The sequence below is a fragment of the Heliangelus exortis genome, chromosome 25 (genome assembly GCF_036169615.1).
Source record: "Heliangelus exortis chromosome 25, bHelExo1.hap1, whole genome shotgun sequence".
In the NCBI taxonomy this organism is placed as follows: domain Eukaryota; kingdom Metazoa; phylum Chordata; class Aves; order Apodiformes; family Trochilidae; genus Heliangelus; species Heliangelus exortis.
Window position 1 is genome coordinate 736771 of NC_092446.1, and position 11229 is coordinate 747999.

At 54.7% G+C, this 11229-nt stretch overlaps 1 protein-coding gene across 2 annotated transcripts; it reads right to left on the reverse strand.

The window, feature by feature from the left end:
- Positions 1-1257: 1257 nt before the first annotated feature.
- On the reverse strand, positions 1258-10121 carry TAFA3 (TAFA chemokine like family member 3). Of its 2 annotated transcripts, XM_071768430.1 has the most exons (6): positions 9988-10119; positions 6633-6717; positions 6279-6394; positions 3427-3576; positions 3093-3217; positions 1258-2321 (listed from the first exon to the last, which is right to left on the reverse strand). In XM_071768430.1, the coding sequence occupies exons 3-6, from the start codon at positions 6391-6393 to the stop codon at positions 2310-2312; spliced, it is 402 nt and encodes a 133-aa protein (XP_071624531.1). In that variant the 5' UTR covers position 6394; positions 6633-6717; positions 9988-10119; the 3' UTR covers positions 1258-2309. The 2 variants fall into 2 exon arrangements, with proteins under 2 accessions (XP_071624531.1, XP_071624532.1); XM_071768431.1 differs by lacking the exon at positions 1258-2321 and having other exon boundaries at positions 3087-3217; positions 9988-10121.
- Positions 10122-11229: the final 1108 nt, after the last annotated feature.

An 11229-nucleotide genomic window follows, 5' to 3' on the forward strand; every position in this document is an offset into this window, starting at 1 on the left:
AGGCTGCCGTGATTCCCCCTGGAAAACACCCATCTGACAGGAGGGCAGCAGAGATTTTCCATCTCCAAACATTTTTCCCCCACAGCTGCACACAACAGGGGAGGTCAGCAGGGACACTGAGGGGCTGTTTTCCTACTAAACCATGCATCACAGTAAGTGAAAAAAAAGCATTAGGGGTAGCTATTATGCAGACAATAAAATGCTTTTCTATCAATGTAGGTGTCGAGCTCAACACTTCCGCAGAGTGGATTCTTCACATTACAAGCCAGCTACAAAAATGCTGAGCCAAGCAGGGCTGCTCCCAGCAGCAGCACCGTGTTTGTTACTAGAAATAAACCAGAGCCCAGTGACAGCTTCAGCTAACAGGGATCAGGTCTGGTGGGGGACACCCAGATATTTGGGCATTCCCATCTTCCCCAGCCAGAATTCACTCATGTACAGACTTGACAGCAGGAACTACAGCAAGGAATAACAGCTGGGAATGACACTGCCAGAGCCCTGGGAGCAGCTGGAGGGACAGGAGGCACTCCTCACCTCTCAGCATCTGTGCTGAGCCCGGGACAGCTCTGCAGACCCAGACACACGAGTGCTGGCAGCAGGGAGCTGCAGGAGAGCAGTGTGTGCCCAGGGCATCCCCAGCAGCAGGGACAGCCCTGCTCCTGCACCAGCAACAGCCAGGAAAGCAAAAAAGCAGGTTCTCCTCCTGGAGCAGGACCACCATCCTTCCAACAGCAGGCCCCACCTCTCCTATTTAAGCCCTGCAGGACCAATTGCCCTCAGCTACCTTTGCCATGCAGAGTTCAACCCCTTCCCATCCCCAGCTCCAGAGCCACATGGCTCCTCTGCCCCCAGCTCCTTCCTCGCCCTGGGGAGCAGCAGTTTCTGGGGACAAACCCTGTGCTAGGAGCACATGGGGGGCTGCAGCCCCGAGGCTTGGTTACCTGCCACCAGGGAGGGTTTCCCTGTGGCAGCATCAGGGAAATCAAGATGAAACTCAGCTTGTTGAGCGTTGCCCAAACTGTTCCTCTGTGGGCTGGCTAAGTGAAAGTGTTTGCTTTTTTAATACAATGTGTAATTAGAGAGTGTAAGTCACAGCCAAAAGATTTTATTGAGGCAGAGAATTAGGCAGTTGCATGAGTAATGAGGGTGATCAGTTGGGATTGGAGTGGCCAGGGCAGACCCCAGTCCCACACCTCAGATCCAGTCATCAAGAGAAGTGCTCCCAAAGCTTCCCTTCACTGTGGAATGAAAAGATCCTTTGCAGAGATTAAAATTAATTTATTATTTCACAGGCTGATATTTACATCACATCTGGAGCAGGTACCATGTACCCTGTTACAAAAACGTCCCAATAAGGAGTCAGGGGTGGCAGGCAGACAGCTCCAGCCCCTCCTGAGCTGGGATGTCCCCTGCAGGTGACAGAGCAGGGCTGGGGTGGTGTTGGCCCTGGTCCCCACAGTGATGTTCCTGCTCAGGCCATGTGCCACCAGCCCCGTGCCACCAGCCCCGGGTTCCCCATCCCCGCTGGCACCAGGAACAAGGGGGTCCTGTCCTCTCCCCCTCAAGCTGCCACACCAGGGGAAACAGGGTGTCCTGGAGAAGGTCACAAGCTCAGGACCAGGAGATGGTTTCTTTTTCTTTATTTTTAATTAATGTCATGAAGCCTGGCTCAGTCTGGGCTTCTGGCTGGGCATCTGCACGGTGTCAGGCTCACCAGACCCAAGGGCTTTCCCCTCCACATTATTCTGAAACTCAATTGCAAACACAAGCAGTAACTTGGTGCCTGGGACTTGCACACCAGAGAACAGATATTAAACTCACAACCTGATTAATACAGTTACTGAGGAAGGAGAAGCCAGCAGCATGCTCCATGGGGACACTTTGCCATCTCTGGGGGCTGAAAGGGTGTCAGGCTCCCCTGGCACCCACCATGGGTGGTTGCAGCAGCCAGGTCACTAGGCAGGGAAAGCAGGATGCCCTGGGTGTGGGAGCAGCCCCTGGGGGACAGGAGGTCTCTGCGTTGTCAACAGGTTTGCAGTATTTTATTTCAGAGGATGGGAAAATGAGCCCAGTTCTTGGTCAGTGTGTCCATGGGACAGGAGGGGACCATGGAGTCGTGGGAGTCTTGCAGCTGTGCTGGGGTCCCAGACTTGCAGCCCCCGGGGAATCCAGGGCTCCTCTTATCCAGTCCCCAGCCTGGTGCCTCCAGCATGGCAGCCCCGGAGCATCCCACCTCCAAAGGACTGGCCAGACCCATCCTGCTGCCCCTGGTTCTGCCCAGCAGCAGGGCCCATCAGGGTTGTGGGTGGCTACCGAGTGACCTGTGGGCAGAGAGGAGTGGGCAGGACCCTGGCAAGGGAAAGGGGGAAAGCAGGAGCCCTGGGGTCCTGCAGACAGGAACAGTCCCCAGTGAGAGCCCAGGTCCACAAAGCCAGAGCAGAGGTTTTGAACTGAGTTAGTGGAAAAAGTAGAAAGAGGGGGGAAAAGACAGTGAAGTAAGTGTAGTGCTGCAGTAACTGGTCAGTGATGGATGCTCAGGACCAGAGGAACCTTTTTGGACATCCACAGAAACACTTGAGAATGAAAGTATGCAGAAAAATAATGAAAAAAAATCCCAGCATTGCTCAATACGATAATTTTATGGAAGGGGATGTGGGGTGAGACAAACTAAAGCATAAGGAATAATTACACTCAACAGTATGAACAATGATTACAAAATTATGCAACTGATTAACCATGGCATATACGTAATTACTAATGAGTTTGATAAAATTTTAATTATACCTTGTTCTTTGGGGCATTCAGCAAGCCATGAAAATAATAATCATGTAGCACTCTGTCACAGATGATTGCCTCAAACGGGGAAGCCATGAGGGACTCAGGGACGAGGCGCCTGCCCCAGAGCAGCCGGGACTCCGGTTTGTGCTACCCCACCGTCCCCTCCAGCAACAGCTCAGCTGTGTGCATCCATAAAAACCTGCACAAACCTGGAGGAGCTGGAGCTCTTCCTTTCCGGAGACTTCCCGAGGTTTTATGTGCTCCAGGCTGAGGCAAACACAGCCCCACTCCCCCCATTTCCCCACAGCTCATACCTTCGTTGTCTTCACTTTGTTGCCGCTACTGCAGCTCCATCCCGAGAGGTCGGGCAGCACCTTGCACTCCTCGCCGTCGAGGCAGGGCTCCATCTGGCACCACCACTTCTGCAGCACGATGGAGGCTGGGGGAGCAGGGGGTGAGCGGGGGGGCTGCCCTGGGCTGGCAGCACAGGGGACGGTGCCAGCCCTGCCCTTGTACCCAGGCAAAGGGAGGGAGCACCAGGACTGTCACCCCAGCACCTCCAGCATGGGGGACGCAGGCAGGGTCCCCATGGTGGGGGCACAGAGGAGCTGTTTGCTCAGGGCAGTGGGGGGCTACCAGGGCACTCACCATCCACGCAGGAGGGAGCTGCCCGGGTGGTCCCTGCCACCTGTCCGGGGAAGCAGGAGCATTTCACGGTCTGGGAGCGCTCCTCGATCTTGTTCTTGTTGCAGCACCGGTGAGCTGCGATCACCTCGCACGTGCCGGGCTCGACGTGCACTGCGGGAGGAGAAGCGGCCACTGTCACACACACTGTGCCCCAGAGCCCCCCCCAGACACCCCCTGCTCACCACCCCACGTGTGCTGTGACAGAGAGAGCCCGGCACGGGCTGACCCCGCACTGGCAGCACCGTCCCGGCTTTACTGGGATGAACAAGCACGTCCGCTAATTGCAGGTGGTAATGAGATGCACGTTTGCTACAAGAAGGGATGGCTTGTGGCACTGCCTTTCACTTCACAGTACCAACACCTCCCACTCCCCCCACCAACACCTCCCACTCCCCCCGCCACCACACACCATCCCCAGGCTGGAGGAGGGAGGACCAGGACAGTGTCTCTGCCCCACAGTGACACGGAACTGTCACAGCCTGTGTCAGAAATCCTCACAGTCTGCTCCCCCACAGAGCTGCAGCAGGAGCCATGCACCCTGTCCCCTGCACCTACGGGGGCAGGATGGGCCCTGCAACTGCTGCAGCTTTAATCTGTCTTTATTTATTGTTATTTCATGGTCATTTTATTTTAATGAACCATCGCTTTCACTCCTGCCCATAATAATTACACAATTACCTATCCTGGTATTCTGTAATAGCATCTCTGGCCATAAATGATATCTTTCCTTTTAAATGCCATCGTAATTCAGCTTTAATGGCAATTTCTATTCTTTTTGTATGCAGAAATGGTAGACTGGTGAAAGCGAGAAGGAAAGCAACTCATAACAGAACAAATGTGACTGTTTTGCTCTGGTTTTATGGTTACTGGGATATGCAGAGGTTTTTGGATGACTATAATTCCACATTCCAGGACCAGAAGGAATCACTGACCCACCCCATGCCCCCCAGCACACACCCTCACAGGGGATTTTATACCCTCCAACTTCAGTGCTCACGGCTATTTGAGATTTTGACTCGTTTTTATAAAAGCCTCCACATAAAGCTTCATTAGCAGAGCTCTTCCCAGGAGGATGGCCCAGACGAGCCCTCTGCTCCCGCTCACTCCTGCACCCTGGATTCTCATTTTCAGCCAATTTAAAAAGGTTCAGCTGAGGGAGAGCCAGACAGGGCGAGAAATCGCTTATTACAGCCATGCAATACGAGTTCACTAACATGCCAAAGTCCTTTTAATTTGCTCAAAAAGGTGCAGCACGGAGATAAAGCAGAATCCACCCCTCCTGTGCCTGCCCGTGGCTGCTGAGCACGGCCGAGCCCAGGGGACCTGGGGGACTCTGGGTGTGCAGAAAAGGGGGGGCAGGACAGACGGGCAGCAGGGTCCAGCTCACCTTGCCCCAGCACTGCAGGCAGGCCTGGGGAAGGCAAAGCCCCCGGCAGACAGAGATGGTTTCTGTCTCAGGCATTAAAATGCTGCTTTGTGCCCCAGACCTGCTGGCCCCGGGCATGTCAGATGCTTGGGAAGAGCCGGGAGAGAACTGGATCCTGAGCACAGGAAGAGCAAGAGGCTCCTCCAGGCTCCTGCGGGTGCTTCTCCTTCTGCTGAGCAGCAGAAAACTGGACCAGATAGGACTGAAAATGCAAATTAGATGGATGGTGTGTTTAACACCGAGAGCAGGAAAGCCCCAGAGAGCCTGGACTAAGTTCCAGAGCTGGCATGCTTCTCCCTCCCATTTAACTGGTATTTCCCCACTGGAACTTTTTTTTTTTTTTTCTTCAATAATCTTATCTCATGGAACCATGAAAGCATTGTAAGCGCAGAAGGTTTTTGAATCCTGCATGCAAAAATAAAAACACCATCCTGGCTGACCTTTAAGTGAGCAACAGACACGTTTTTTTATGGCACGACCTGAAATGACACATCTTGAATGTCTCGGGGAGGCGTGGGCACTGCTCCACACATCGCTCTGCTCCCTGCTGGGGCACTGAACAAAGGATGCACCAACTGCACAAAACCCTTCCTCCCGGGCACTAAAACTCTGAAATGGGTCCAGGTGTCTGGAGGAGGTTAAGCAGCCCGACAGAACCCGGGCAAGAGGCAGAGGTCCAGACTCCAGAGTGAGCAGAGCCACAGGCTGGAGGGCAGCTCAGCCCCAGGGCACGGGGAGCCATCTGTACTCTGTGCCCTCCAACAACTCCACTACTAATATTCACTAAATAATTAAAGTCTTAAAATCACTTCTGCCTTAGATCCATGTATTATTTAAGAGCATTTTGGAGAGAAGCAGGCTTGTTTTTATTGCTCATTATCATTGCCTGTCAGTTGGGATTTTTGCTACCTTGTAACCTCAAGACTGGGATAGCCAATGGAGGGTCTGTGCATGGGGTATCTGCTCAAGAAATTAGTGATTCTAGGGGCTCTGAAAACTTCAGGCCCCATTGTCACAACAAAAGGTGTTCCTTGGCCATTTCTCCTTTTTTTAGAAGCCACATCTGGTTTAACTGGAATAAACACAATGCTCTAAATGCTGAAAGCTTGGAAGTCCAACCCAGGAGGGGAGGCAGCAGCCAGTGCAGCCACCCAAAATTCTGACAGTGCCATGAACCAGGATGTGCAGAGAGAAACGGTGTTGATAGGGACACAGAGCAGGGTCACAGTTTTCAGTATTTGCTCTGATGTGCCCTCACTGAACCCTCAGCCCCATGTAACCCCACCCTGGGGCAGCCCATGGAGACCCCAAGGTATCACCATGCCCTGGTGCCCAGGGGGATTGTGCAGGAGAGGGACACACAAAGTGAGGACATTGCTTCCCCTACCTGAATGGCTTCTGTGGTGGGTGGAGGCCAGGGTCAGTCTTCCCCACAGCGTGGTAAGGCAGAGAGTGAGCACAAAAACCCATCTGCTCAGGCTTTGTATGTCTCTCTCACTCATTCTACCAAAAACAAGAAGAGATGCCAGAGGGAGAGGAGCTGAGGAGGGCCAGGAGGTGCAGCCCCCAGCACCAACCCTCCTGAATGCACGGACACGGGGACCAGCGTGGCCTGGCTGTGGGGACAAGACCCTGGGCAGCAGGAGACGTGCTGGGATCACCCACCACCCCTGGCTGGGTCAGACTTCCCTGGCAGCAGGGGTCATGGCAGAGGGACCCCAGCAGCAGGACGGGGACTCACCTCTTACTGGGGCTTCACAGCAGCACCTGCGCATCCGCCGGGCTGGGGCCGGCCCGGGCTCTGCTCGGGGCAGACATCAGCGCTCCTGGACCGGGAAGGAGAGAGACACGGGAAGAGAAACTGCTCTGAGTACCCGAGGTGTTAAAAGCCACGTCCAGGGAGGGACAACCCCTCCCCCGCCGTGCTGGGAAAGAGCAGTTTGACATCATCTGGAGCCCTAAAGGAAAAGCTTAAATCCCCCAGGACGCAGTGTTTTCCTGTCTCCTGCTTTCCAGACGTTCTCTGGAGCATTCACCAGCTGCAGCTCTGCGTGGGAAGGGCTCAGGGCTCTGCAGGCAGAGCAGGAGCAGTGACAGTGGTGACACCAGGGACAGTGGTGACACCAACGTCTGCGCTCAGCATCTGCCAGGTGAGGTGACAACTTCCCAGCTTTGATTATGGCCTGCAGAGATCTGACTGTGTCCAGGGCAAATAACCATGTTCCCCAGAAAACATCAGTGCTGGATCATAATATATTAATGGGAGGCTATGAAGACAAGTGGACACGATGACCCTGGGCTGCTCAGAGAAGAAATCTTTAATTTTCAACCATCTTCTAAATTTCTCTCTGCTCTGGACCAGGCTGAGACAGTGAAATGGATCCGTATAATGAAGTGCCAGAACAGAAAATGTTGGCATTTTTAATGAAAACAAAGTGATTTGTGGTGGTAAAAGGGCATTTCTAGTCTTGAAGCATTTAAAAATGAATTGTTCAGTTTTTATACTGACATTTCAAAATGAAAACGGTTTCATTCCAAATATGCTGATTTAAAATATTTACCATCTTGCTTCTCCCAGATGGAAAAAAAAAACCCAACAAAACAAAACATAAAATGTCACCAAAAATGTTGACATTTGCCCAGAAAAATAGAAAGCTATCCTGACAAAAAACCACATACCTTATGCGATGCCCAGAAAAGTAGCCAGCACCCAGAGTCCCTGATCTCCCAGCTGCTGTCTGGAGCCCAAGCCTCACAGCCCATACCAGAGCCCCTTTGGAGGAGCCAGGAGTGCCCAGCCCCAGCCCTCACCCCTGGGACCCTCCGGGCCATGTGAGGTCCCCAGGAGACATCCCTGTACCCTGCAGCTGGACCAAAGAGCAGCTGCTCCACTGGTCCCCTCCACCCCGCACGGGATGGAGACGCTCCCAGTGCAAACTATATTTAGCTCAGAGAGGCTGCTTGCTATAGCCAAGAAAGCATAAATAAACCACAGAGTTATCAATAATGCAGCCAGCACTGCCCACCCTGCACTCAGGGGGAAGCGGCCGCGCCGAGCAGCGGAGCCGAGCGGGCGTCCGGGAGGAGCAGGGGCCCAAGAGGCTCCATCCCTGCAGCATCCAGGGAGCCATGGACCCCCTGGAGCAGGGCTGGCACAGGCACACTGGGCTCCCACTCTTGCACAGACTCCCGCCAGAAAACACAGCTTTGCAGAAATTGCTGTTTTGACAGTTATCAACCTCCATCATCATGAGACTTCAACTGCACAAATGTTTGGTCTGACTTGAGGGTTTTTTTCAGCCTGGAGTGTCATTTTGAAATGACGAGTGGTGTTCTGGCATGTCAAAGCATTTAATTATGATTGAAAATATCAGTATTCTCTGTTCTGTTTGGAATTTTGTGGAATTTTTCATTAGCATTTTTTTTGTCAGCTTCTTTCCGCCTTCAGGGTCTGAGCTGGCAGCTGAGGACACCGTAAAGTGCCCAAATCACTGGAGATAATCTCAGTTTGCACCCAGGACCTCCACGACACTCCACTGATGCCTGTCCTGAGAACAAACCATGAGTGCTGAGGCAGCTGGGGGTCCCCGGAGAGGCTGGTCAGCAAGATGCTGCCATCCCCTGAGCACAGAGCAGCAGCAGCAGCAACCTCCATTCCCACAGCTTCAGATGGATCATCCTAAAGGGAAACTCCACCACAGAGAAGCCTGGCCCGAGTTCCAGGCTGAGCTGGGTCCTGTTGCACATTTCATCTTAACTCTTGTTCAGGGTGTGCTTGCAGCAGTCCAGCCTGACAGATGTGCTCAGTGTGAAGCATGTGTCCCCCAGCCTGGCAAAGAGGTGGCAGGGGAGCACACAGAAATGCAGGGGACTCCTTCTCCAAAGTCTGCAGTCTCATACGCTCCTCTGGCTGATTCATTTCCAGCTCTAGTGTCTGCAGCATTTCCTTCCCAGACAAGGTGAGCACGAGAGGTTTTCAACTCTAATTCCACCCAAGCACAGGCCTGTTCCTGCTCTCTCACCCGGTGAATCCCATTGCCCTGCTGGCATTTTGCAGGTGAGCTCTGCTGATGGCTCAAACCTCAATCCTCCAGTGCCAGGAACCCCTTCCTGGCAGAGCACGGACACTCATCAGGGGTGTTGAAACCTGAGGTCAACAGCAGCTCCATTGGTCTTGCCAGCAGAGGAACGCAGGTGACAGCTCAAATAATTTTCCCAGGAGGTACAAGATCCCACCTGCACAGGCTCCCCCATCACAGGGGGACTCTCCCAGGGCAGGGGCACCCCCAGCCTCGTGCCACACTGAAGGAACTGAAGCAGAGAGGAGCAAAGCAGAGGAAGGCTGAAGCCCTGACAGCCAGGGACAGCTCGCACCAAGGATTGGTCCCAATGTCCCCTCCCAGGGTGATGAAGCCGTTTCGGCTGCTGCACTCCGGGTGCTCTCCCACAACGCTTCTCCTCCCAGAGCTGCAAACGGCTCCGCAGGGCTGGCAGCATCAGTTCAGGGGGCAAACTGCGCCCAGGGCAGAGCTCGCCACCGCAGCAGGACTCTGCCAGACCCAACGGCCAGACCCGGGCCCCGCTCGGGGCGAGCATCCCTTGGGGGTCACTGGCCGGGCGTGACCGATTCTCCCGGAGCCACAGGCAACCGAGCCCAGCGCAGGACCCGCACTGAGAAACTTCCATCGGAACCACCCCACAACGGGCCGCCGAGGGGGCAGAGCAGCGCGGGGGCTCGAGGAGGACCGCGCCGCCCCGGAGGCGACAGAAGACCGAAGCCCGCTGCACGGGGACCGAGACCCGCTGCACCGTGCAGAGACGGGCCGGGCCGGGCCGGGCGCGCACTCGGCTGCAGGGTCCTGAAGCGGTGGCCCCGGATCCGCCCGGTCACACCAAGCCCGGTACCGGTCCTACCCTCGGAGGGGTCAGCCCGCAGCGGCACAGGCGCGGTGTCCCCTCGCACTGCCCCGGGGACCGGGACAACGGGCAGGGACGCGGGGCCCCGACGGCGCTGCCGCCGCGCTCGGCCCCGGGGACGTCCCGGCGTCCCGTCCCCACACCGCCCTCCCCAAACTTTCCGTCCGGGCCGCACGTACCTGCCGGTGCCGTCGGTGCGGCCCGGGGCCGCCGCTGCCCATGGCCGCCGTCCGCCGGGTCAGCACCGCCTCCGCGGGCCGCTGCGGCCGGGCCCGCTGGCAGCGCCGGGCGGGGCGGGGCCGGTACCGGGGCCGGGCGGTGGCGGTACCGGGGCGCGGGGCGGGGCCGGTGCCCGCGCAAAGGGGCGCAGCGCCCCCTGCCACCCGCCCTGGCACCGGCACCGGTACCGGTACCGGCCCCTCCATTCGGCCCCGCTCCGACCCCTGGCTCATCGGGACGGGCGGTGGAGGGCGCGGATCAGAGGCAATTCACCGCGAAACCAATTTCCACCCCATAAGAAGGTGCGATGGCCCCGGTGAGCAACGCGTCGTGCGGGAACAGATGGACGGACAGATCCGCTCCCGCAGCGCCCCGATTGTCCCAGCATTTTGGGATCAACCCACCAAAACTCGCAGCTTTCCTGGAGCCGAGAAGCGCAGGAGGATCTCGTTCCCTCCTCCCCCCCGGGAGGTTCCTCTCTCTCTGATGCATCCGCAGCAGAAATTGTCCCTCTTTAATCTCGGCTCTGGTTCCCGTTCCTCCCGGCACAGCCACCCCACCAGCTTCTGGGTAAGAGTCACTCCAAAACATACACAGGGAGCCAAGGAAAAGTACCCCGGCTTTAAGAGGCTCACGATAACAATAAGCTTCTTGCCTATTTCATCTAAGAGAACTGAGTTCTTCCTTCTTTATAGCATCAAATCTGCTGGTTGCTCAAAAGAGAAGGGAAGATAAACCCAAACCCCAGTAACAAGATATTAAAGCATCTCGTTCTTCAGATCAAAGGGTTTTAATAATAATGGGAAAAATCAATATGAAGCTAAATTAAATCTATTGCTTATATTCATCAGGTAACTTGATAGAGGATCTGCCAGTTCTGATCTCTATTGTTATGATAAGTAAATACATATTACTTTTCAGATTACAAAGTTTTAATGGAAATTATGAAAAGTAAATGCAATCACAATTATCTTTCTCACTAGCCAAATCCCAATTAAATTAGGCAAGATTATTCAATAAGGAAGCCTATGAAACCCAGCTCTTCATTGATGTAATGGTACAGAAATACAAACCTGCTGCTTTCCGGATAACAGCATTCCAGTGCAAGGGGAAAATTAAGACTTCAGTAAAACTGATTTCATTTAAATTTCACTGGAAGTGAACACAATAATTCCTCCTCCCTCCTGACTTCTTGTTCGAGT

What these genes read in the sequence shown, in the direction of transcription:
- TAFA3 (XM_071768430.1), bottom strand. Translation starts at nt 6,393, where the DNA reads ATGAGTGAGAGAGACATACAAAGCCTGAGCAGATGGGTTTTTGTGCTC. An exon ending in CCACCACAGAAGCCATTCAG is followed by an intron (nt 3,577 to 6,278) that starts GTAGGGGAAGCA and finishes CTCCTCCCGCAG; the next exon opens with TGCACGTCGAGCCCGGCACG. An exon ending in AGCTCCCTCCTGCGTGGATG is followed by an intron (nt 3,218 to 3,426) that starts GTGAGTGCCCTG and finishes CTGCTCCCCCAG; the next exon opens with CCTCCATCGTGCTGCAGAAG.